Genomic DNA, 27,452 nt, shown 5'->3' on the forward strand with positions numbered 1-27,452 from the left:
ATGATTCTCACAACCACAACAGATGCACAAAGTACATCCATCCATTGACCTATCTGGGGAAGCCGGAGGCCCGCCTGCCTACTTTTGGCCCGTCTTCCTTTTACAGCCCAGAGATGGGCGTGCGAGCACGTGCTTCCAAAGACTCCCGCTAGGGGGCGAAACTGGAAACAGGAAATTCCAACGCCTGTCGCACAAGCGCGACGTAAAGCGGGTCTGCTTTATGGCACGCTCCTGCCGCCGTAAAGTGCTGCCGGCGGTCGCGCGTGAATGGGTCGACAGGTCTAGTTCCAGGCGTGAAGCTAGTGGAAGTGGGCGGACTTGCGGTGCTCGCCATGGGCAAACGTGGGAGCCGGAGCCAGAGCCAGCTGCTCGGCTCCCTGACTAAAAAGCAGAAGAAGCATCTTCGGGATTTCGGCGAAGAGCACCCCTTCTATGACAGGTGTGGAGGGGCGCGGCGGGACCCACGCTGCCGGCCCCCTCTCCCAGAGGGAGCCCGCGTGTTCCGGCGTTTGGGCCCTCGCGCGCCCCAGGGCAGTGACAGGGTGCCCCTGCCGCGTCCCCCGCTGCCCCGGGCTGGGCGTCCTGGCGACTTTGCCCCCGAGACGTGGTGTTCTCCGGTTTGCCTGCCTTTCGTTGAACCGGTCGCTTTCTACCAGACCCCTACACCTTATGTGGGGGAGGGTGTTGGGCGGTGGTTTTTGTATGGTCAGGGATTTTTCTGAGATCGTTTTGTTTTTTATGGCTTTAAAGATTTGCTTGGGGGCACAGACGGTAAAGAATCCGCCGGCAATGCGGGAGACCCTGGTCCCATCCCTGGGTCGGGAAGATCCCCTGGAGTAGGAAATGGCAACCCACTCTAGTACTCTTGCCTCAGAAATCCCGTGGACGGAGGAGCCGGGGGTGGGGGCTACAGTCCAGGGGGTCGAAAGAGTTGGGCACGACCCAGCGACTAACACACACATTTATGTCATAATGTATTTCTAGTCTGCCATGCTTATTTAAAGTTGTATCATTAGACTTTTTCCTAATTGTTACCTACCAGTAGTTAGAGTTTAACATTACCTATTTCTTCTCAGGGTTTCCAAAAAGGAAGCAAGACCACAGACTTGTCAATTGGTAATGCTTTATACCTTTCTTATGATAGTTGATTCTGGGCTGTTACTTCTCTGAGATTATATATAATAATAAAGCTTGGGTACATTTCCGCTCTTTTATTTTAGGTGTAAGCTGTTATTTTCATAATATTGCTTAGTTCTGAATGTGGGTGTGTGTTTAAATTCCATTGTGATAACTAATACAGTACAGAATTTGAAACTGTCCTGAGAGGTTAGCATTTTAGAACTTCTTAAGGAGGCATACCAGAGGGCTCTTGGTAAATCCTAAGAGGAAATATCTTGTGTGCTCAGCATAAAATAGAGTGGAAAATCATCAAAGGTCTTAAAGAATCATTAAAACAGACTCAGAAAAATTGCTACATTTTTTGTTGTTGTCGTTGCATTGTCGTTTTTTCTGTTGGTCCTTTAAAAGTGCCAAACGTCTGACAGATGAGATTTCCTTATAACCTAAAGTTCAATGTCTGTAGTCGACTTTCTTCCCATATAGAAGATTAGCAGTTCAAAGAAGAGGAAGAACTTTTAGAAGCATAGCTAGGTTAGCTATTTTAAGTAAATTTGGTGCAAGGTTTGGTTGAATAGATACTGCACATTTACAGAAAAGCTAATTTTAATTTAGAGAAATCTGAACTTGTTCCACTGTGGACCTGATGATAGTGATGGGGTAGCCATGAGAACAGTATACTTCTTGTTTTTAAAATCCCTATTTTCCTTCCAGTCAGAGAGTTCAGATACTTCAGGTTCTGAAAGTGAAGCAGAGAGTGAACCAGAACAAGTGTCTGGTTACCATCGATTACTCACCACATTAAAGAATGTTTCCAAGGAAGATGAGGAGGAGGAAGAGGAAGAAGACAGTGTTATGGATGAGACGGAAACAAACCTTGAAGATGGCGATAGTGACATCAGCGAGGAGGAGGAGATGGCCGCAGCGTCTGCTGAGGTGCAGAGCAGTAAGTGTCTCTGGTGTGGGCCTAGCGTCTTTGCTGGGACCGCAGACAGATTGCCGCAGTGGTACAATGCCTTGTGCTATATGAGCCAGGTGAGAGCACATGGGCTCAAAGCAGAGATTCTTAGCCCTACTGGCCTTGGTGATAACTTTGAGGTCTGACAGAAAACACAGGATCCTCTGGCCATAAACATGGAGAAGTGACATTTTTGCTTATGATTTCCAGGGCTTCAATCCTGGTTAAAGTTCCCCTGATTGGAAGGAAAGGGAACATTTTGTAGCAGTCTCAATTTATTAAAGAGATTACTGTCCCTCCCTTAGAGGAACCGTGTATAATGGAAGATAGACACGAAAAATATATAAAACATTTCAAGCAGCAGATCTGGATGGAACAGATAGATATAAGGTGATGAAGAGATGCAGAGTGGTCACATGCTGCCAGGGTAAATGAGGGAAGGCTTCAGAGAAGAGCTGGGATTGAAAACCTAAAGGGACTCTGCCTCACTTGGACATCTAGGTGACTTTTTAATTTAACTTTAAAATCAAGTTTATTGAGGTATGATTTACATACAATAAAATATACTCATTTCAAGTATGTAATTCAGTAAGTTTCGACAAATGTGTATGTCTGTATTACCACCACCAAAATCAAGATACAGAACGTTTCCAATACCTACAAAAATTTTGCAGTCAGCTTCCCAGGCCTGGCATCAGGCAACCACTGACCAGCTTTCTTTCACTATATATTAGCTTTGTCTGTTCTAGAAATTCTTATGAGTGAGAGCATACCATAAGTACCCTTTTGTGTCTGGCTTCTTTGGCTTCTCCTGTTTTTGTGACTCATCCGTGTAGTTCATATTAGTAATTCATTTTTTCTTGTTGCTGGAGTAGTAGTCCATTGTCTGAATATGTCTGGGTAGCTTTTTATACCCTATTATCTTAGTACGTATTTGCCTGACTATTGTTTTCTATACTTTAAGGTGTCACACACCAGTCTTAGTATTTTAATTCATCATTTGTACTGGGATAAATAAATCATTGCCTTAGACTTAGGGATTTCTTGTTTAATTTTGTTGGTTTTTCAGTTTTCTTTCATGTTTTGGGTTTTTAAAGATGAAAAGTATTTTTAATTGTAAAAGTAATATATATATTTACTGTAAAAGTTTAAGAGGGTAATATAGTTAACCTATAATTGCACCACCCTGAGATGAACACCTTTAATATTGTATATAACCTTCCAGACTACTTTTTTTATGGATATATGAGTGAATACGAGTCTATACATTTATTTGTGAGTATGTGTAGAATGGTCTCATATATTCCTATAGCGTCCTTTTCTTCATTAATAATATAATGTTTGTAACTGTGGATTCACATTAGCTTAATCACGGAGTATTCCATTGTACATACTGTGTGGTAATTTAATTAGTACCCCATCAGTAGAAATGATGAAATCATTTTTCCAGTTATTTGTCATAATCCATGTTGCTTTGAACATCCTCGCATGTACTGGGTTAACAGTCCAGCGTACTTTTAAAACTTCTGTCTTCCAACTTGAATTGGCTTAAAGGTAAATGATAGCAGTGAGTGTCAGTGTCAATATAGGCTGAGGAATTAAATTTCATTTGTCAACAGAAGTGTAATTGTATTCAAGAGCAGTAAATAATTTTATAAAATGTTTCCCAAAATTGTAGGTGTGGCCTCACCTGCTGACCCTGAGGGAAAAGATGGGCACAGGCCACCAGGCCCATCAGAGGAGCCCCCCGAGGAGTTTACAGACACAAAGCATGAATCACTCTTCAGCCTAGAGACCAATTTTCTCGAAGAGGAAAGTGGCAGTGACTCTTCTCCGAAAGCATCACAAGGTCAGAGCCTGGTGCACATTGTTTGAATTCACCTGGTGCTGCTGCTAAGTCACTGCAGTCGTGTCCAACTCTGTGCGACCCCATAGACGGCAGCCCACCAGGCTCCCCCGTCCCTGGGATTCTCCAGGCAAGAACACTGGAGTGGGTTGCCATTTCCTTCTCCAATGCATGAAAGTGAGAAGTGAAAGTGAAGTTGCTCAGCCGTGTCCAACTCTTAGCGACCCCATGGACTGCAGCCTACCAGGCTCCTCCGTCCATGAGATTTTCCAGGCAAGAGTACTGGAGTGGGGTGCCATTGCCTTCTCTGGTCACCTGGTGCTAGGTAGGGGCTAGTGCTTGTTAAATCTCCTGATACTGGAATGGGCAGTGATAAAAACATAGTTTAGCCGCTAGATATAGAGCTGGGAAGAAATGTTTCTCCAGGGTATTTTGTATTTTTCAGGGCTTGGGCCGTGTTGGGAGTCAGGGGCTGTTCAGGAGAACAAACAGTTGAAGAATGACAGCAGGGAAGACCAGTTCCCCAGACCTGACGTTCCCACAATTGGGGTCAGGGAAGACCTCTGATTTCTTTTCCCCAAGCAGAGAAGGAGGAGAATAGTACTTTGCATTTTTCTCTCTACCCGTCACTTCTCAATTCCTGTAAGCAGCAGTTTTACAGGTGAGACCCGGAAGTGGCCAATCTAATTGGTCCTTACTACCAGGGAGCACCGCAGAAGCCAGAGCGCTCCGCCTCTTCCCCAGTCTCTCTCCGTCTTTTGGACAAGGCCTGCCTGTGGATGGCTAAGGCGGGTCTCTGCCGTCTCTCGGGTTCCGTGTCTCTGCATGCGCCTGGATGGGCAAGTCGGACTGGTCTCAGTCCCGTGTCCTGACTGCCTCTTTTGGTCCCAGTGCCATTCTTCAACCAGGTCTGCCACTGAAGTTGAAATTTTAATCCTCATTTGGTTCTCTTAGCTCTTCTGGAGAAGAGGGAGAAGTAGCAGGTAGAATTTAGGCTCGAACGCCATTCTGAACTTAAAAAAACCCTTATGTTTCGTAAGGAAGCTTAACTATCACAAAGTTTCTCTGGTGGTTTTGCCCGTACAAATATATTAGCACCTTGAATTCTTATTTCCTACTGTTCACCCTTATCTTAGGTGGTGTTGTCAGGTGCATTGCTTTTGAGGTTTTCCTGCCTGGTTCCTGAACAGGTCGTTGAACTTTGCTTCTGAAATGAGAAGGCTGGCTGCCAGCACAGAGCACTGAGGGTGACCCTGAGTGCAGGTGGCACCGTTTGAGCCTTTGTTCACCTCGGTTGAGTGTTGAGCATGTATAGATGTCTTCGGTGCAAGTTAAATCAGACATGAAACCTGCCCTCAGGGATCTTGAGGTCTAATTAGATGAGGTAGGACATGCGCACATGTGTGTTGGGGTGGATGGTGGGGGACTTGAGGGTGATGACTCCCTGTAGGGGACCAGAGGCAGCCTGTTAGTGGAGCCAGCCCCATGCCTGGGAACTAGTTGTTTACTATGAGTCAGGGGTAACACTCAACTGATCCTGTTTGGATGTACAAAAATGAGGTGAAGGAGAGGATAGAATTTTCAATTAAAGAAAGGAAAACCTCAGTGACAGAAGCATTTGAGAGCCATGTCATTGAAAACTTGGGTTGGAGAAGTAGGTTAGAGGTGTATGTTGAATTTAAGACAGAGAAGTTTCTTCAAAGGTTTTTGAGCTTGGAAATAATGTGGTTAAAGAAACACTTTAGGGAAATGAAAGTGTCAGAAACTTTTAAGCTCTGGACTGGAATAAATGATGGGGGAAGTAGATGGGGAAAAAAGGTGAGTTAACATCATGAAGAACACCATATCATTAAAAGGGAAGACTAAAAAATCTCTGTCATTTGCTCTAACTGTTCTAATCTTCTTTATTTCTGAATTAGATCCATTTGTACAACATGTGAACACAAAATTGAAAGAAAAAGAAATCCAGGCTGTTGCCACAAATCCCAAAACTACCGAACAGCTAAAAGTAAGCATTGTTCCATCATCACAGTCACAAATGGAGAAAAGCAGTGATCTTGGCCTCTAGTGGTCTCCCTAAATGTGTGATACACACCGGTGGCAGATGACTTGGTGGGGAGTGGGACATAGGAAGGCTGGAAGAGCCTGTGTGTGTGCTCACTCGCTCAGCCACGTCCGACTCTTCACAACCCCGTGGACTGTAGCCTGCCAGGCTCCGTGTTCGTTGAAATTTTTATTGAGATAGTTCTTACAGATGCAGTTGTAAGAAACAGTGCAAAGATACCCATATACTCTTTGCCTAGTTTACCCCAGTGGTAACATTCTGCAAAACTATAGTACAGTATCGCAGTTAGGAAATTTCCATTGATCCAATCTCCTTGTCTTATTCAGGTTTCCTTGGTTTTGCTCCTGTTGATTTGTGTGTGTTACTTAGTTCTGCACTGTTTTATCACATGTGTAGGTTCCCATTTCCGCTACCACAGCCAACATACAGAGCATTTCCAGCTCTGTGAAGATCCCTCCTCTTCTCTGGTGCTGTTTTATGACTGCACCCACCTCCTTCCCCCCTTTCCTAACCCTTGGTAATAACCACTCATCTGTTCTCCATTTATGTCATCTTGTTATCTGAAAAGTGTTCTATAAATATAATCATACAAGTTGGCTTTTTTCACTTAGGATAGTTCCCTGGAAATTCATCCTACTTGCTGGCAAATCTTTAGTAGTTAATTCTTTTTTATTGCAGAGGTCATCCTTTATTGCTAAGATCAGCAGTTTCATTAGAGTGCAAGCATCCCTTCCACCCCCCCAAAAAAAAATCCCAACAAAAACCTCGTTCAAAAAAAAAAACCTTGCTCCATGCCCAGGCAAATTTGGAAAACTCTGGGTTAAACAAAGGGGAACAGAGTCCTTGTCACGGGACTCAGCAGAACCTTCATATCTATTCTGCTGTGACTCTCCCTGAGGGGGATTAGGTTTTGTAGTGTTTATCAAAGTCACTTGACCATTGAGTCCTTTTTTTGTCTAGAATAAATGTTGACTTCCTGTAGTGTGGTCCACAGCACAGTCTGTGACCCACTGATTGACTGAAGAGCTTACAAGTTTTCTGAAGTCAGAAACCTTGGGCTCTGACCCTTAGCTCTGTTCTCTTCTGTTTGAATTGTGTAACCTCTGAATCTCCACATTTCCTGAACTGAAAGAAGAGCATTATAGTGTTTACCTTGCATGGTGGTTGTGAGGATTAAGTGAGAGAATCTATAAGTCATCAGAGGCCTCTGTAAGTTATGAAGTACCGGATCAATGTAAGGTACTGTCATTCATTTCTGACTTCTTGATTCTTTCTCCCTCAGTGGCCCGTCCTGGGCCAGGTTGTCTTTTCATCCAAGTTTCAGAAGTTGGAAACCTTTAAACCCCCAAAGGACATTGACTTAAAGTCAGTTCATCTTCAAAAGCCCCTGGAATCTACCTGGATCAAGACCAACAGCCAGTTCCTCTCTGGTCCCCAAAAATCAAGTAGCCCCTTCACACCTCTCCAGAAAGAGCTCTTCTTAATTATGAATTCTTACCGGGACCTGTTCTACCCGGAAAGGACTGCCCTGAAGAATGGGGAAGAGATCCGCCACGTGTACTGCCTGCACATAATAAATCACGTCCTCAAAGCCAACGCACAGGTGCTTGGCAACAACAGCAGACGCCGAAGCCAGAAACTCGGGGTGGGTGACGATGACGACTTCAGGGACCAAGGGCTGACCAGGCCCAAGGTGAGTGGCGGCAGAACTTTGCCCTCAAGGAGGCTGGGAGGCCCTGCCGTGTAGGCCCTGGCACTGAGCAGGTTCTCAGAGGTTTTAATGATCGGAGCACAGAATAAGTCCAGGCCTGAGCGTGTTCGCCGGGCGATGTTAGAGTGGTGCTGCAGACGGCTCAGTGGGCTGGCTCTAACGGTGGCTCTACCTGAAAACGTGAGTAGGGGTTACCTCCATGATAATTCTCCTTAGAGATAAACCCTGATCCTCTGCGTAAGTAGCACTCCACTGTACATCTCTTCTTTGTGACTGTCAGAGCTGGGTGGGTCCTTAGAGAACTTTTTATTTGATCCCTGCATATTACCTCTGTGGACACAGACCTGGATTCATAAAGGGCCTGTCAAAGAGAACCAGGGAGACAGTAGCACAGACAGGCTTCTCTTCACTAAGCCACGTACATATGTAAACCTTGGAAAGCAAAACCCCTGTTTTCCCATTGTATCATGATTGCAACTTAAAGTGATGATTACATGTGTGTGGGCTCGTAGGCGTAAGCGCCAGTGGTTTGAGGGCTTACGTAGAAAATGTCTTCTGACTTTCTGCATTTTTCATGATGTCGTGTAGCTAGACACTGTACCTCCCATTTCCCCCACCCCTTCACCCTTGTCTCTGTATTGAAGAGGCCTCATCTTGTTAGATCCTTCTCATTGAGCTTAATAGGATTCTTAATGGGATGATGCGGCTCTTAGGAGATTTCTTAGTCCAGCCCTCTTGTTCGATAGCTGGGGAAAACCACTAGACTCTTACTTAGTGTCCCAGCAGGGCAGTAACTTGGCCCTCTTCAAAAGTGATCCGTCATCCCCACGCTGTACCAAGCTGAGTCACTGCGCCCCTCTGGCTGTGCCGGATGCCCTTCTGGGAAACCACCTCAGAATCTTGAACATCAGGATAGAATGATTATCTGTTTCCATTTAGAACTGCAAAACAGGGTATGAGGTAGAACACCCAATTGGAACAGTTTAGAATTTGGTGAATTGCCTGATCTGACTGGGGTTATTTCCACTGATTGTATTGTTTACACAAGGGTTGAGTTGTTTAGTCACTAAGTCGTGTCTAACTCTTTTGGGTCCCCTTGGACTATAGTCTGCCAGGCTCCTCTGTCCATGGGATTCCCCAGGCAAGAATACTGTGGTGGGTTGCCATTCCCTCCGCCAAGGGATCTTCCCAAGTCAGGGAGTGAACCCATAACTCCTACATTGCAGGCGGATTCTTTACCATTGGGTCACCAGGGAAGCCTTAGCCAAGTGTAGTTAGGAAAAAACCCATGTACACAAGGGTGGTTAGAAATTATTTGTTAAGCATCTTCTGGTGTTTTTTTTTTCTCAACAGTTAATACTAAGCATTTTTAGAAATGTTAGGAAAACTGATTCCTATATTTCCCATTGAAATATGATCTTATTTCAGAAATACTTTATCATCATTTCTGAAAAGTGTACCAGGAAATGTACTAGAGAAGTAATGATAGTTTGGTCCTTACTAGCTTAATTTGTTCTCTGCTAATACATCTGATTCATTGATTCATCATATTCCTTGGCTGAAATCACGATGAAATACATGAAATCACTATGCCGAACACTCGAGTTCTGTAGGAGACAGAAATGAGTAACATTTCTTGTCCTCAGAGAGCTTTGTCTGTTTATGTCCTTGGGCTTTTGCTGGTGGATACCGCTGTTAAAGGCATAGAGTTACCCTAAAAGGTATTCCCACATTTTGCTTAAGAATGTCCCCCAAGGGGCCATGAGATTGAAGTCCATAGGACGCGGTGCTGTGGGTCTGAAAGATACTCAGCCTGCAGTACAGAGCCAGGGCGTCCCTGGCCCGGGGCTGCGGATCAGGGGACTCGTTAGCTCCAGGTCCGCTTCGGGCTCACCTCGAGCTGCCCTTCCTTCCGCTTGCCTCCAAGGCTGCCCACCTCTCCATCAACAGGTGCTGGTCGTGGTGCCGTTCCGGGAAGCTGCTTTGCGGGTGGTGCAGCTCTTCATCAGCCTCCTGGAGGGCGACAGCAAGAAGAAAATCATTGTCAGCAACAAGAAGAGGTTTAATGGAGAGTACGGTTCCGATCCCGAGGAGAGACCACCCAACCTGAAGAGGCCTGAGGACTATGAAGCTGTGTTTGTGGGAAACATCGATGACCACTTCCGGATCGGTAATTGCCCCTTGTCCAGACTGAGACCCCGAGGGACTGGGGTGTGAGGTGCACATAGCTGGGAGCCAGAAGCCTGGAATTAGGCATTCTCTCAGAGGGTCACTGCTAAACTCCTGGCAGAACCAAGTGCATTTGAGACATCTCTTCTGCCCGGGGAGAGCCTTGCTTTGGCTAATGGGGTGGACACTTGGCTAATGAAATGGAGCGTCTCCAAAGGCATACATGAAAAGCACAAGTACATATGTAACATGTACATGTGTAATAGATGTCTCGGCTCACCTATAGCTGGTAGCTCATAGTGCTACAGGAGTCCAAGGGAACTGGAGGTGAAGGGGCCGAGTGGGTCAGTCGGGAAGATGAATTAACTGAAGGGCTTGTGCATAATGGACTTCCCTCCTGCCTGCTACATGGAGTTCTCTCTACTCCGGACTTACTGACTCCCGCCCGACTTTGCACATTTTTGCTTGTCACATTCTGCTCCCATGTATTTGGTTGGTTGTACATGGAAAAATTTCTTGGAAAATATTTATCACATACACTCATTTACTGATTATTTAGCATCTATTATGTTAAGCACTGTAAAGTAGCTGGTGATATAGGATTAGAAGGATTAAAAGTTACTCTTAAGGAAGTCCAGCCTAAAGGCAAATCGGACAGTATGAGATGGAAGATGTGTTGTGGTTAGAGGATGCAGTGGCTGTTTTAAGTATTTAAAGCAAATATCCTTACTCACAGTGGACACAGGACTGTTTGGGAAGATCTGCTGCTGGAGGTACATCTGTGCTAAGTTGAAACCTGGATAGGATTTAGCCAGTTACAAAGTAGAGAGATCTGAGTGGAGGAAAAAATTTCAGACAGGAAACTGTGCAGAGGCATCAGGACGAATAAATAGTATGACCTCGGACTCAGAGGCTTTAGCACGGCTGGAGTGTGAGGTGCAGGGGGTGAGAGTTGATGTTTAGTTTTAAATATGTGCAGGTGGCCAGCGAGCAGCTGATAAATCACTCTTTTTTTTAATTGATGTATAATTGACATGCTAGTTTCAGATGTACAACATAGAGATTCAGTGTCTATATACCTTACAAACTGATCACAACAAAAAGTATAGTTACCATTTGTTGCCATACAGAGTTAATACAGTATTATTGACTATGTTCTACATTGGCATACGTTGGATCCATGGCATACGTAGGCGGTCTGTTCGCTTCTTAACTGAATGTTTTGTACCTCTTGGTCACCCCCCAACCCATGTTGCCCACCCTCCAACCCCTGCCCCCATTTTCTGGCAACCACCGATCTGTTCCCTGTATCCGTCTGGTTTTTTGTTTGTTTTGTTTCTTAGATCCACATCTAAGAGATATCATATGGTATTGATACTTGTCTTTATCTGATTTGTTTCACTTATGGTGATACCTTCAAGGTCCATCATTGTTGTTGTAGATGGCAAGATTTCATTCACTTATGGCTGAGTAATATTCCATTATGTGTGTGTGTGTGTGTGTCTGTATACCACAGCTTTATCCATTCATCTACCTGTGGACTCTTAGGTGGCCTCCATACCTTGGCTATTATAAATACTGCAGTGAACATAGGAGTGCACATATCTTTTTGAATTAGTGTTTTTATTTTCTTTGGATCAGTACCCGGAAGTGAAATTGCCCAGTTGTATGGTGGTTTTTCTTTTTTCTTTTTTGGTGATGGTCCTATTTTTAATTTTTGAGGCACCTCTGTACTGTTTTCCATGGTGGCTGCACCAGTTTATATTTGCATTAACCATGCACAAGGGTTCCCTTTTCTCCACACTGTTGTTAGCACTTGTGATTTCTTGTCTTTTTGATGAAACCTCTTCTGACAGGTGTGAGGTGATATTTCATTGTGTTTCTCTTTTCCCTGTGCTTTGGTTTATTCAAATGTAAAATGAGGCTAATGCCAACTTACATGGTGGCTGTAAGAATTCTGTAACTCAGTGTCACAGTCTATTTGTTATTTCATTTTGATCATCGCACTTACTAGCCACCTGACACATTATTTGTTTTTTAAAAAAAATTGAAGTATGGTTGATCTACAGTGTTGTGCTGATTTCTGCTGTGCAGCCAAAGTGACTCAGTTATACATGTGTTCTGTTTAATATTCTTTTCCATTATGACTTATCCCAGGAGACAGAATATAGTTCCTTGTGCTATGCATGAGGACGTTGTTGCTCATTCATTCTAAGCGTAGTGGTTTGCATCAACTGATTGCAAACCTCCAGTCCATCCCCCTCCCTTCCCCTCAGCAGCTGCAAGTCTGTTCTCTATGCCTGTGAGTCTCTTTCTGTAGACAGGTTCGTTTGTGCCTTATTTTAGTTTGCACATGTAAGTGATATCATATGGTATTTGCCTTTCTCTTTCTGACTTTCTTCATTCTTCACTTAGTATGATAATCTGTGGTTGTATTCATGTTGTTGCAAATGGCATTGGTTTGCTCTTTTTGTGGCTGAATAGTATTCCATTACACACACACTGAGTAGTATTCCTATATATGTATATATGTGTGTGTGTGTGTGTATTTATTTATATATATACACATACAGACAGACACACACCCTGCATTATTGTGCTCTTCTTAACGGCTGAGCAGTACTCCATTACACACACACACACCCGCCCCGCATCTCCTTTATTCATTCTTCTGTTAATGGATGTTTAGGTGGTTTCCATGTCTTGGCTATTGTGAATAGTGCTGCTATGAATATAGGGGTATATGTGTCTTTTTGAATTATAGTTTTGGCCAGCTATATACCCAGGAGTGGGATTACTGGGTCATATGGTAATCCTGTTTTTAGTTTTCCGAGGAACCTCCGTTCTGTCTCCATAGTGGCCGTACTGGCTCACATTCCCACCAGCAGTGTCAGAGGGCTCCCTTTTCTCCACCCCTCTCCAGCAGTTGTTGTTTGCAGACTTTTTAATGATGGCCTTTCTAACTGGAGTGGGATAGTACCTCACTGTAGTGTTGGTTTTTTTCCTTGTGGTTTTGGTTTGCATTTCCCTGATCTTCAGTGATGCTGAGCATCTCCAAATATGCCTGTTGGTCATCCCTATGACTTTGAGAAAATGTCTGTTCAGATCCTCGGCCCACTTTTATTGTTTGTTTTTCTGATAATGTGTCACCATAATTCTTTATATATTTTGGATATTAACCCCTTACCACATATGCAAATATCTTCTCACGCTCAGTAGATCGCCTTTTTGTTTTGTTGTTGGTTTCCATTGCTGTGCAGAATCTTTTTAGCTTGAAGTAGTCCGGGAGAAATATCAATAATCTCAGATATGCAGATGACACCACCCTTACGGCAGAAAGTGAAGAGGAACTAAAAAGCCTCCTGATGAAAGTGAAAGAGGAGAGTGAAAAAGTTGGCTTAAAGCTCAACATTCAGAAAACTAAGATCATGGCATCTGGTCCCATCACTTCATGGGAAATACATGGGGAAACAGTGGAAACAGTGTCAAGATTTCATTTTGGGGGGCTCCAAAATCACTGCAGATGGTGATTGCAGCCATGAAATTAAAAGATGCTTACTCCTTGGAAGGAAAGTTATGACCAACCTAGATAGCATATTAAAAAGCAGAGACATTACATTGCCAACAAAGGTCTGTCTAGTCAAGGCTATGGTTTTTCCAGTGGTCATGTATGGATGTGAGAGTTGGACTGTTAAGAAAGCTGAGCGCCGAAAATTGATGCTTTTGAACTATGGTGTTGGAGAAGACTCTTGAGAGTCCCTTGGACTGCAAGGAGATCCAACCAGTCCATCCTAAAGGAGATAGGTCCTGGGTGTTCATTGAAAGGACTGATGCTGAAGCTAAAACTCCAATACTTTGGCCACCTCATGCAAACAGTTGACTCATTGGAAAAGACCTGGATGCTGGGAGGGGTTGGGGGCAGGAGGAGAAGGGGACAACAGAGGATGAGATGGCTGGATGGCATCACCGACTTGATGAACATGAGTCTGAGTAAACTCTGGGAGTTGGTGATGGACAGGGATGCCTGGCGTGCTGTGATTCATGGGGTCGCAAAGAGTCGGACACAACTGAGCGACTGAACTGAACTGAATTGACTGAGTCCCATTTAATTTTGCTTTCATTGCCCTTGCCTGTGGAACAGATCAAAAAAAATATCACTAAGACTGATGTCAAGAAAGTTGCTGCCTGTGTTTTCCTCTAGGGGTTTTGTGGTTTTTCAGGTCTTACGTTCAAGTCTTTAATCCATTTTGAGTTGATTTTTGTAGTTGGTGTAAGCTCGTGGTCCAGTTTCATTCTTTGCATGCAGCTGTCCAGTTTTCCCAGCACCATTTGTTCATGAGACCATCTTTTCCACATTGTATATTCTTGCCTCCTTTTCATAGATTAATTAGCTATACAAATATGGGTTTATTTCTGGGCTCTCTATTTCTGTTCTGTTTGTGCTAGTACCATACAGTTTTGAATACTGTAGACTTGTAGTGTAGTTTAAAATCAGGGAGCAGGATACTTCCAGCTTTGTTCTTCTTTCTTATGATCAGTTTAGATATTCAAGGTCTTTTGTAGCTCTAAACATACTTTACGATTATTCTAGTTCTGTAAAATATATCATGGGTATTTTGATAGGAATTGCATTGAATCTGTACTTTTCTTGGGTACTGTGGACATTTAACAATACTAATTTTTCTAGTCTCTGAGCGTGGTATTGTTTGCATTTGTTTGTGTCATCTTCAGTTTCTTTTAAGACCTTATAATTTCCAGCTACAAGTCTTTTACCTTTTTGGCTAGATTTATTCTTAGGTATTTTATTCTTTTTGATGCAGTTGTAAATGGGATTGTTTTCTTAATTTCTCTTTCTGATGGTTCATTATGAATGTGTAGAAATGCACCAGATTTCTGTATGTTAATTTTGTATCTTGCAGCTTTACTAAATTCATTTGTTCTAACTGCTTTTTGGTGGAGTCTTTAGGGTTTTCTCCATAAAATACCATGTCTTTGTGCTTCTGGGACCTGAATGTCTGTTTCCTTCACTGGGTTAGGGAAATTTTCAGCCATTGTTTCTTCAAATAAGTTTTCTGCCCCTTTCTCTCTTCTCCCTCTCCTGGGTCCCCTATAATGTGGATGTTAGTGACTGTTTCTCTCTCTTCTCCTTCTGGGACTTGTTAATGCCAATGATAAAACCCTTGATGCTGTCCCTTAAACTGTCCTCATTTAAAGAAAAATTTTTTATTTTCCCTTTGCTGTTCTCTTGGGGTCATTTCCACTGCCCTATCTTTCAGGTCACTGACACTCTTTCATATCGTCTAGTCTGTGGATTCCCTCTAGTGTATTTCTCAGCTCAGTTATATTCTTCAGCTCTGTGAGTTCTTTTAGAACTTACTCATTATTTTCTCCTTATTGAGTTTCTCATGTGTTTGTTTATTCATAATCTCCCAAGTTTGGTGAGCATTTTGATGACCGTGACTCTGACTTCTTTATCAAATAAACTGCTTACATCTGTCTCATTCAGTTTTTTTCTGGGGTTCTATCTTGTTCCTTCAGTTGAAACATGTTCCCCTGCTTCCTCATTTTGCTTGGCTGTTTGTTTCTGTATATTATGCAAACCAGTTATGGCTCCCTGTCTTGAAGGAGTGGCTCTGTGTGGGAGATGAACTCTCCCACAGATAGATAAACTCTATTGTTTAACCTTTTCCTAGTTCTTGGTTGTCCCACAAACTCTGCTTGTTTCACTCCTGTGGAGTCCAGAAACGCAGTCTGCCCGCCACCTGCCTGAGCCTGGCACTCAAGGGGTGTCCCCTGTGTGGGCTGCACGCGATCGTTGGCTCTGGTGGTGCCCTGCGAGTGGCGTGGAGCGGGTCAGCGGGGCTGCTTGCTGTCCGTGTCTGCCAGCGCTGCCCGCAAGCAGTGCAGGGCGGTGGGGTGGGGGGCGCTCACCCAACACTCTGGGCAGCTGAGAGTGAGTGTGCAGAAATGGTGCCCACCAGTGTCATCAAGGTAGAGGGCGTTTGTAAAAGTGGTTTCCACCAGCATTCTACCCCCAGAGAGAGTCCCCAGCAGTCTTTTGCCCCTCTGGTACATGCTTTCAGATAAGCAGTCTCCTTCTCGTACCACTTGGGCTCTTTACAACTGTTGCTTTTTGCTTCGGAATGAGATGTGGGCAGGAAATATAAAATTTTGTGACAGTAGTGTTAAGACCATCATTAGTGAATACATTTATCCAGAGCTTTATGCAGAGTGAAAGAGAACTTGCAGGTGAATCCAGGGATTTGTAGAAGAGCTGTCTGAATCTGGAAAGATAGATAAGGACCAGCAGGTCAGTGATAAGAAAACTAAGTGTTGAAGTCATGGAAACCACCAGTAAGGAAAAGAACATTTCAAGGAGGATGTGCTTATGCATTAAAGACAAGAAACACCGAAGAGCTTTTGGTGACCTTAGCAAGAGCTATGTCAGTGGCATCCTAAGAATCAGAGGCCGACTGCAGTGCGTTGAGAGTGAGGAGGAGATTTTAAAAGTAGAGACGATTTTCTGGAAGATTTGCCATTGAAGAAAAGGAAGAGAGAGAGTGGGGGCTCGCAGGGACCATCAGTGCAAAGGAGGGGTGATGACAATTTTAATGATGAAAGCAGTTTGAGTACAGTTACATGCCAAGGGGGAGCTATGGAAGGTACGAGGGGAGGCGGCACTTTGAGAAGGTGGAAGCTGATGGCTTGGGGGTGAGTAAAGAGCTGACGTGTCCTTGGCTGTTTGCGTAGGAGTGGCGATTCTGCAGAGGAGCATCCGACTTTACGCCCCCTTCTATTCCTCGGACATCCTCATCGCCTCCCCTCTGGGCTTGAGGACCATCATTGGTGGAGAAGGAGAGAAGAAGAGAGATTTTGACTTTCTGTCTTCTATTGAACTGCTCATCATTGATCAAGCTGACATTTACTTGATGCAGAACTGGGAGCATGTCCTGGTAATGTTGGTCATTCACATTTAGAGACAAGAAGCTCAGTGGGTTGAGTCTAAAAGGATTATTAAAGTCCAGATTAAAACTCAGTTAGTTTGGAAATGGAAATGTTCCACATTTTCCAGTTTGAAAATGTGGAGTGTCCCCTCTGCTATCCACAGGTTGGTCAGTATCCAGAAAGATAAAAACTTGTTGATCTTTTCAAATCGCCAGATAAGAGTTCTTCCTCTTATAAAGGTGGCTTCTACTAATAGACTGCTTAATGTGATTGGTTGGTTGAAATCCCTCCTCACTGAGGATGTCGTTAAATAATTCCTCCTGCAGTTTATGCTCATTCTCTTTTATTCGGTCTTCTTTGGGAAAAGATTGCTCATGATTTCGTTATGTGTGATGTTCTACTGATAAATGTGAGATGTTTTTGTCCTCCTGCCATAGTTAGTGCTGTGATTTTTTTCTCCCTCTCCACATACTCTGCAGTGTCTCTAACAGTCCTCCTCATGGAACCACAGGTTTATTTGACAGTATAAGGCAAGTGAGAACTTACCTTTTCTACAGCTCCAGGCCTTAGAGGAAGTTTGCAGCAAATAAAGGGGAGTACTTATAAAGTAACAAATAAATGTATAGTATTTGTAACCCTTCAGTATACAAGGTAAAAATATGATTAACATAGAAAAGGCCTGTTGATGGTTGTGATGGTGCTTTAGTTGCTAAGTTGTGTCCAGTTCTTGCGACCCAGTGGACTGTAGCCTGCCAGGGTCCTCTGTCCATGGGATTCTCCAGCAAGAATACTGGAGTGAGTTGCAGTTTCCTTCTCCAGGGGATCTTCCCGACCCAGAAGTTGAACCGAGGCCTCCTGCATGGCAGGCAGGCTCTTTGCCAGCCGAGCTGTGGGGGAAGCTGATGGTTGAGCCGTGGTTAACTGGATGACATGCAGTCACCCAGGGAGGCTCCTGATGTTTCGAGAACAGATCATGGAAGGACGGCCGTTCTGTTTTCTGTGTCGTTTTCCTTCTTGTCCAGGTCTGGAACTAAGTTGTTTATATGAGTAAGCAGGGTGGCCTTTCAGAAATACTCTGTATAGGTACTATCTCAGTCCTTTTTGAAAGATCCACAAGGTAGCCAGTTTGAGCTTTATCTTCACATTGGGAATGTTCACTTGACTATGTTCACTCTCTTGCCTGACCTGCAATTTTCTTGCTGTAACTTGGGAGATGATAGTATGCATTTCTCGGGGTTAAGGAAGACAAAAGGCTTATGGAATGCTTAGCAGTGCCTTCCAGGTAAGTGCTCAGTAAGTATTAATGGAGTATTATTTCTGCTCGCAGCATTTGATGAACCACATGAACCTACTGCCCTTGGACTCACATGGGGTGGACTTCTCTCGAGTGCGAATGTGGAGCCTCAATAATTGGTCCAAGTACTATCGCCAGACCCTGCTGTTTGGGGCCCTGCAGGATGCCCAGATCAACTCGGTGTTCAACAAGTACTGCGTCAATGTGCAAGGCCAGGTGGGGTCTCCCCTTCTCTGAACCTTCGGGAAGTGTCATGTGTTGTTTGGGTTGCAAGGCAGAAGGGGAGAATTACATTTGGTCAGCAGCGGGGATAGCTCACTCCTGATGCGCTCCCTGACTCCTGGCAGGTGGCTGTGAGGAACGTCCCGATGACAGGCTCCATCAGTCAGGTCCTGGTGCAGCTCCCGCACGTCTTCCAGAGGATGGAAGTGGAAAGCCTCGCTTCCGTGATTGATGCCAGGTACCCACATCCCCCACCCTTCCCACCGGACCCTAGGAATCCCAGAGAGGGCTTTTACCTGGCCGTTCAAACTTAGAATTGGACTCCACGTTGGCTTTATTGATGACCGTGTTTACCAGATGAAATGAGGTGATGCACCCCCGTCATGGCATTGACAGAGGACAGGGAGGCGATGCCTCGTCCTTGGTCTGATACCTAGTTAGTGCAGAGTTGGGATCAGGGGTTCTTTCCCCTAGATGGTGGCATTTTAAATTACATTAATAGCTTAATGCTGCATGTCAGCAACTTAATTCTAAGCCCTTCGGGGCAAGAACTCTTTTTTTAATTTTCTATGTTATTTTCTTCTGTTTGCTCATTGTGTTAGTCAGGGGACCCTTGGTAGCAGAATGGTGCTTATTATATGGTAGGTGTTCAGTAAATATTTGTTGACTGACAACTGAATGAATGAGTGATACGGTTATATACTTCCTAGAATAATTCTCTGGGATATACCAGTGTCACATCCATACTCTGTGATGAGTAGTGTTAGCACTTACTTTCTAACGTGTTGAACAAGTCTAGTCTCTTTGCAGTGCGGTAGACCAGATTGGCCTCTTAGGGGAGGCAGAGGGAGACTGTGACTTGCCCAGGGTCATGCAGTTAGCGCTGACCCTTCGGGCTCACTTCCAGACCGCTGACTTTGCCCTTTGCCCTTCCAAATCAGGTTCAGCTTTTTCGTGAACAAGATCTTGCCTCAGTACCGGGATGCAGTCATGTCCCACACGCTCATCTATGTCCCCTCCTACTTTGACTTTGTGCGTCTCCGAAATTACTTCAGGAAGGAGGAGCTGAACTTCACTCATATCTGCGAGTACACCCAGAAGTCTGGGGTCTCCAGGGCCAGACACTTCTTCCTTCAGGGAGAGAAGCAGTTCCTGCTGCTCACCGAGCGCTTCCACTTCTACAAAAGGTGAGAGGTAGGGCCGGGCCTCGGGCGACCCCTCTGGAGGGCCTGCTTCTGAGTGTGTGGGGGGCTTTGCAGTGCTCTGGTCCTCCCTATTCCATCTCCTGCAGGGGCACCAGAGTTCTCAGGGCTGGACAGGCTTTTCTTGATGGGTAGTTTGGTTTTCTTCCCACATGGATGTTGCTGGAAAAGGTTGTAGAAATGAATGAGTGACCGCAGCATGTTATATATAGATGTGGAGTGGATCCATACTAAGGGTACTTCCTAAGTAGCTTTCTTGAGGGTATGTCCCTCAGGAAAGATGTTACAGTCTAGCAGCTTCGACAGGGACAGCTCACATCAGTAGAGCAAAGGGAGGATGGAGCCTGTCACAGAAGCGCGGATGAAATCCTGGGGCTGTGTGGCGATGGACTCTGAGCGCACTGTCAGTGTTCCGGAAGTTCCCGTGTGTCCGCAGGTGGTGTGCACACACCTCCCTCTCCAGAGAGAACAGGGACCTAGGGCCCCTTGATGTTTATGAAGAGCAAAAGCTGAGGGCCTTAGAGGTGGATATTTAAGAACCTCAGCATTTGCTTAGCTTCCCCACCATGTGACTTTGACAAAAATGTTGGGTTGACCTGTTGTTTTTTTTTAATTAGAGCATTAGTAATATTGATCCTTCTGTTACTGTTTGGGATAACTGCAGCCCTTTGTGCACCCAGAGCACAGTTTTTTATTGTTTTGCTAATTCTGTTTACTGCCGAATGTAAAAGCCTCCTTTAAGCCCTTACCTAGAGAGAGATGGAAATTGCATCCTATAACCTTTTCTTTCCTGATTCACAATAATGTTCAGTGAATTTAAGTTCTGACTTTACTCGGCCATACACTACAGAGGGACACATTCCCTCAGAGAATCTCTAACAGCTAAGCCAGAAATCTCCTAGGCTTTGGAGCTTATTACTTGGTGCCCTTGGCATTGCATTGCCTTTTAGTTTATGCTGGCATTGGATGGTGTTCCCCAGAAACCCTCTCCTCACCAGGAAGACCCAGCAGCCTGCCGGTGAAGCAGGCCGGCACGGCATGACCTCTGCATTCTGCTGACAAGGGTTATCTTCCAGCTGAGAGGAGAGGCATGACTGCATCTGTATTGACCGGGCTTCATTCTTGGCTGTTTGGCCCAAGAGCTTTAACAAATGCCTGCTTCCCAGCATCATTATTTGCTTCCTTCCAGTAAACTGTTGTTTTCATTCGTGTTGGAAAGTGATATTTTGGGGGGAATTTGCATTCAGCAGGTCTTAAGAGCCCTTAGTTTTCCAAAAGCTTGATACATCAAAACAAGTCCTTTGAATGAAGTGGATGGATTGGAAAACTTCCCAGCATGACTGTCTCTCACAATTGTGAATTAAGCTGGGATGAGGACCACTCTCAAAGAGCAGCTCTTCAAGGAGAGGGCGTGGTGTTAAGAGGAGCCCCTTCTCTTAAGTAGGTGGGACAGTCTCCTGTCTTACACTGTTCATTTACTGGCCAGACAGCTTTGTCCCCAAAGTCACGGTAAAGACAAACCTGACATGTGTCGTTTGCTTTACACCCTGGATCCGGTTCCTGGGTGTTAAATGTGAATCTAAGTAATTTGCAACTGCCGATTGTCTCAAGGTTCCCAACTATAGAATTTTTTTGCTTGAAAGGTCACCAAGGTGATGATAGGTTTTTTGATCTGCAATGTCTTTATGATTTGATTCTTTTAATTTGACCATGGGGAAAAGTACATGTATTTCCAACTTTAGTAACCAACTCTAAAATTCTGTGTCTGTATTCTCTGAGGAAGTAGGCGGTGTTAGACATACTGCAGGTCATTTGTGAGCTAATGAAAAATTTTCAGCCTGAAAATTTGTCTTCTTTGGGGAGATGAAACTTAGGGCTGGATTGGCCTTTGGTCATGATACTCCTGAGGTAAGGACAGTTCGCAGCGCCTTCTCTGAATATTATCAATGGGTAAACACAGCATGAAGGATTGGCACTCAGAAGCTCTGGAGATGGGATTTCTGGAGTTGGGAAAGGCCGCCAGGGGTGTTTCTGGGTGCTCCTTGCCCGAGTGAGAACCCCAGCTGCAGAAGAAGCAGATCAAGTCTTTATAGACTATGGAGGAACCAGCCTTTCAAGTCAGTTTTGGGTGCCTCATTTATCATTGACAGTTGGCAGGTAGCATAGATGTCTAGAATGTCGTTAGTTTTAGGTCCTGTCAGAGTGTTAGGCCATCTTTGTTGGGGTCATGGAAGACACAGAACATGTGCAAGAGAGGAGGAAGGCAGGGGAAGGGGTGCAGAAGATTACAGGAGTTGGTACTGCCTGCTGCTCGGAAGAGGCCCTGCTCAGCTTCTCTGATTTCCAGAAGATACCTAGTCTCTGTTGTATTGTTAGTCGCTAAGTCATGTCTGACTTTGAGGCCCCATGGACTGTGGTCTGCCAGGCTCCTTTGTCCATGGGATTTTCCAGGAAAGAATACTGGAGTGAGTGGCCATTTCCTTCTCCAGGGATCTTCCCCGCCCAGGTGTCTCTACTGTAGACAAATTGGTATTAAGAGATTTTCTTAGTTCTTAAGTATACCTATTGGAGTTGGTTTTGTTGTTTTATTTTGTTTTAAAAATACTCTCATTATAAGAGTGTTATTGTTAGAGAGAGAACCTGGAAAATCTAGGTTAAAAAAATGGAATCACCTATAATCCCACTGATACAAATACTCATTTTGGTATATTTCTTTCCTGACTTTTTAATGTCAAAAAACTTGTGTACATGCACACAGACACAGGCAATTAAAAAAAAAATCAAAGTTGAGACCCCAATATACACATAGGGATTTTTTTTTCTTTTATCTTAAGTGTTTTATGTGCTCATTGAAAAAAAGTTAGCATTTTGACATGTATACCTGTGTGTTATGGATATGTATTTTTAAGTTTACATATGGTTCTGTCACATCTTCCCCCCACCAACTTTTTATTTGGTAAGATTTCATTTCAAAAGACATTGTAAAGCTATCGCAGTGAACATCTCTAACTCCTTCCGGGTAGACTTGACCAGCTGTTAGCATTCTGCCCCATTCACATGCACTCACATTCTGTCTCTCCTCTCTCCACCACATCTCTTATTTTTTTTCTTCCTGAACCATTTGACAATAAATTATAGGAGGCTTCATGACACTTAACTCCTTGATCTTTCAGCATGTAAAGTGGCTAGAAACAAATTTCTTTCATTTATTGACATTCCACTTGACATCATTGCAATAACATCATCTGATATTTAGTCTGTGTTCAGATTTTCCTAGTTATTCCCCAGTGATTATTACAGCTGTCCCCCACCAGCAATCCAGGATTTAGGATTTAGTTGAGTATCATACATTGCATTTGGTTAACATGTTTCTTAAGTTTATTTTAGCAGTTCTTAAGCTGGGAATAGTTTTGTTCCCCAAGGGACATTTGGAAATAAGAGACATTTTTGGTAGTTACAGCTGGAGGGTTATTCTAGTGGTTCACGCAGGTCCAAGCCTGAGTGCTGCTGAACACCCGGAAAGTATCTGGCTTAAAATGTCAGTAGTACTGCGGTTAAGAAACCCTCATCTGGAATAATTCTCTTCCTTTTTGTTCTTTGTCATAATACTGACATTTTTTTGAAAAGTCCAGTCCAGTTTCCCATAGAATGTCCCACAGTCTGGAGTTGCCCATTTCCTTATTATTTAGATCAGTGTTCCCAAACTTTGCTACACATTGGAATCCCCTAGTAGAGTTTTTAAAAAATCTCATGTCATGCCCCAGTATCAATTAAATCATAGTGTTGGATATGGGGACCAATTATATAATAGATATTTTAAAAAAACAAATAGGTGATTCAACAGGCATCCAAGTTTGGAGATCACAGATTTAAACATTATTTTGGTAATAATTCTACATGGAGGCACAGGGTGTTAGTTTATCCCATTTTGGGTGATGCTAAATATAATCACTTGGTCAAAGTAGGTCTGCTAGATCTCTGCCTTGTAAAAATACCTTTTATGTTTAATTATAAGTAATCTCTGAGGTGTACATAGCATCTGTTTTAATGATTACTTAGTGTTACATACTTTGGGTATATAATTAACCCAGTTTCTTTTTTAATGGACATGTAGATTTGTTGTTTTCTGCTTTTATGTACAATAATGCCACGAGCATCTGTATGTGTAGCTGATGGCATAGTTGCCTAGGTATTTCCTTAGAATAAACTTGGAAAGGAAAACTTGTTTGTTCAAAAACTGTACACAGTTTAAAATTTGCTATACTTTGCCACTCCCATCTTCTCCCTTCCCCCCCCAAAATACATACAGTAACTTATACTCCATTAACCTATCTCTGTAAACCCTACTTGTTGCCAGGAATTTGATAGTCAAAATGGTACCTCATGGTTTTAGTGTCTTTTTCTTTCCTTTGTTTTTTTGTAGTTATCAGTTGAATGGAGCGCCTGAGTGGGTAGTTGGCCTGGACACACCTCTTGCGTCAGGTCACTAGAGTGGGAGTTGTGAGTCTAGTGAGGATTTGGTTGTTACCATGGTTACCATCCAGGTACCACATACTGCAGTTCCTGCAGCAGACAGTGGCCCGGCGCTGGCCCTGCTCCCCTCTCAGCTTTCCCCCAGCCCTGCACCCCTGTGCCCAGGGAGAGCCTCTCCCCACACTCCTGTCCATTCCCCCACTCCGGCCGCTCCTGCTCGCTCGTCCACACAGGCTTGAAGTGGGGCAGGGGCCCTCCGACCGGTCCAGCTGAGATGCAAGCAGCTTCTCTCCACCCTGGGCTTTCTCAGGGTTCCTGCACCACCCTGTGTGGCGGCAGACCTCTCTCTGCCTTGTTCTGTGAGCGTCTTGGAAAGAGTTTCCTGCTTCTCCCCACTGGCCGCAAACCTCTGCTTGCATCAGCGCAGGCTCTTGGGCTCCATAGTCTTCATGCCCTTTCCTTAGGGACAGACTGCTCTTGCTTTTTACTGGGTATGAGTCTTATGGTGGGGAGGGATGGGGTGAGGGGGTTAATGCCCCTCCCTTGAAAGTGAAAGTCGCTTAGTCGTGTCCAACTCTTTGCAACCTCATGGACTGTACAGTCCATAGAATTTTCCAGGCCAGAATACTGGAGTGAGTAGCCTTTCCCTTCTTCAGGGGATCTTCCCAACCCAGGTATCGAACCCAGGTCTCCTGTATTGCAGGCAGATTCTTTACCAGCTGAGCCACAGGGAAACCCTGCTCCCTTAGGGTAGCGGATTTTTGCTTCGTCTGACCCCACCCAGCAGTTGACCTTTGTCCCATTCATTGGCTTCAGGCTTTAGCTTCATACACAGATGGGTCTGGGGAAAGAGAGTTTTCCTGTGCCCGCCACCCGCGCGGTCTCTTAGGTCTTCTGCCTTGTCTTCAGGGCTCCCAGTGGAGGCCTGTGGAAAAGACCTCATGACAATGAAGTAAAGTTGTGTCTGGAAATCCCAGGAATCCTGAACTCTCGTGCAAACCCATAATTGCCCTTTGAGGATGTGTTGGAAGTGCAGCGGTTTCTTCCTTCCCACCCCTTTCCCCACCGCGCCCTGCCTAAGGGGAAGTGTCCTGTCTTTCTTCAGACGAGCTTGTCACTCTGGGATTCAGTCAGTGATGGGCTGAAGCTGCCTCATTCCTGCTCTTGAGATCTGGTCACACGTCTCTTCCCATTGCCAAGTTCAGGAGCGTGACATTGGTGACTTGAAATGAAGGCTTTACACCACAGAAATTGGCAAGTGCTTCAAATCAGCGCCTTCCCTCCCCCACCGAGAACCAGTTAAACACACACCAGGGCACCACTGAATCCGTTCACCTGGTTGCCTCGCGACATCGGCTGTCTAGGCTCAAGAAGAGGAATGCTGTTGTAGACTGTCTTTTTCCTGTTAGCGTGGAAGCAGTGTCCTCTTGAATTTTCTCCATACTAAGCAGAAGCGAAACTCCGTGTTTGGGTGCGTGTGTTTTGCTAACTGCCGAGGCACAGCTGTGTCTTGTCAGCTTCGTTCGTTAGCCGTGAGAATTCCTTTATGGAAAGGGGATGTGGAAAAATGAACAAAGTAATGGACTGCAGTTATATTCTGGAAGAGGAGGGTCTCGAGAGAGATAAGGCTGGGCCATGGGATAAAAAGACAAGGAAAACTTATCCTCCATGAATAAAATTCCCGAGGGAGTCTAACATCAGCTGTGTCTGAGAGTCTGACAGCAAAAATCAGAACCTTATCAGCCTGTGAAACCTTTTGTTAGGAGGGAATGATTGACCTCAACCTAACCGCAAGGCGAGTCCTTAGGGTGTGGCTTCCCACCATCTCGGTGCAGCCCTGGGGGGCAGGGGAAGCGGGAGGAAGCTCTTGAAACTAATTGCCTTCCCAGAATGCCTGATGGTCCTTGGGCAGAATGTTGTAAATGGATGAACTTGGGACATCTGCCATGGAGTTAACATGTTGTCAAAGTGGTAAGAAAAGACTTAATGAGAGAGCATTTGCAGTTTATTCTATGTACTGGATCTGACCTCGTCTCCATTACAGAACATTGTTTTCCCTGATTATAAGGATAGTGTTAAACTGGAAGTTGTCTGCTTTTTAAATTTTTGATGACCGATTTTTAACTCTTGTCTTCTATTCTCCCCCAGCCTACCTTACTCTGCTCAGAGCAGGCTCAAGAGAGCCAAATTCATTTTATCATTATCTGAAACCAAACATTAGGAATTTAAACATGTTGTCACAAAAAAAAGAGCCCTCCCAGCTCAAGTTAGAGTTACCGTTGGTCTGTCTGTTACTATTCTTCCTCCTTGAGCACGAAACGGTATGAGTGACTGTGTCCCTGTCAAATTCCGATGTGGCTGCTCCATGTTTCTCCTATAGACATAGCCTCTCTTTCTCCTTCTGGCAGATACACAATAAAAGGCATCAGGAACCTGATTTTCTATGAGCTGCCAACATACCCGCACTTCTACAGTGACGTCTGTAACATGCTGCGAGCCATGAGCAGAGGCGAGGAGGCCGCCTGGACCTGCACCGTCCTCTACTCCAAGTATGACGCCCAGCGCCTGGCCGCCGTGGTCGGGGTGGAGCGGGCTGCCCAGATGCTGCAGTCCAAGAAGAACGTCCATCTCTTCATTACCGGGGAAAGATGAGAACTGGCTGGACGGGAAACAGTGTTGGCGTGACACATGAGGCTCGATTCTGCACCGCTTGGACCCGATTCTGATTGCTTCTACAAAGAAGGCTGCTAGCAGGAGGGGGTACCAGGCAGCGTCTTCTCAGACACGTCTTCCTTTTCAGGTCACATATCCCTGAAAAGTTCTGCGCAGACCAGATTTTGGTACAGCCTATCTTTGAGAGGTCAGGAGGAGCTCGTGGGGGCTCTGAGAAGTCGATAGAAGGAATCCTCGACTTGTGAATCTTTTTGTAAGCTATAAATTGTTTATTGTGGTTTTTACCTCGAATTTATCCTGCTTGGTAAAGTCTGTCAGATTTGCCTGTTTCTGGTTGACACCTTCTTACACTGAGGCATACATTTCTGTGCTTGTGAGAACTGGTGGTGAGAAACTGGAATCCTTCTTGCTGTTGAACATCATCTTTTGGATTGCACAGGTTTTGCAAAACTGTTACTTCTCCCCAGCCAAACTTTTTTAAACCTTACATATTCTATTTTAATTCAACCTAGAAGAGTATATTCATTCACTGATCTTTCTTTAACTCATAATAATAAATGTTTTGGTTAAAATATGTACCTAAAAATCATATTATATAAAATAACAATTTCTACTCTATTTCAAGAAATAATTTTGTGACGCTCTTGATGCTACAGATTCGTCTTCACCACATGTCTTCATCATCGCCATAGTCACTTGTCTGTTACACTGAGAAGTTTTAAAAACAGTTTTAGGGAATTTGTCCAGTGTTTAGGGCTCAGTGCTTTCACTGGCACGT

At 44.4% G+C, this 27,452-nt stretch overlaps 1 protein-coding gene across 1 annotated transcript; it reads left to right on the forward strand.

The window, feature by feature from the left end:
• The first annotated feature begins 218 nt into the window (after window positions 1–218).
• Window positions 219–27,260, forward strand: UTP25 (UTP25 small subunit processome component). The gene is made up of 12 exons (XM_070473878.1): window positions 219–439; window positions 1,077–1,116; window positions 1,831–2,062; window positions 3,753–3,923; window positions 5,840–5,928; window positions 7,268–7,678; window positions 9,647–9,866; window positions 16,616–16,818; window positions 18,138–18,320; window positions 18,452–18,564; window positions 19,268–19,513; window positions 26,410–27,260. The coding sequence occupies exons 1-12, from the start codon at window positions 333–335 to the stop codon at window positions 26,651–26,653; spliced, it is 2,259 nt and encodes a 752-aa protein (XP_070329979.1). The 5' UTR covers window positions 219–332; the 3' UTR covers window positions 26,654–27,260.
• The last annotated feature ends 192 nt before the right edge of the window (window positions 27,261–27,452 follow it).

The sequence above is a fragment of the Odocoileus virginianus genome, chromosome 11 (assembly GCF_023699985.2).
Source record: "Odocoileus virginianus isolate 20LAN1187 ecotype Illinois chromosome 11, Ovbor_1.2, whole genome shotgun sequence".
NCBI classification, from domain to species: Eukaryota; Metazoa; Chordata; class Mammalia; order Artiodactyla; family Cervidae; genus Odocoileus; species Odocoileus virginianus.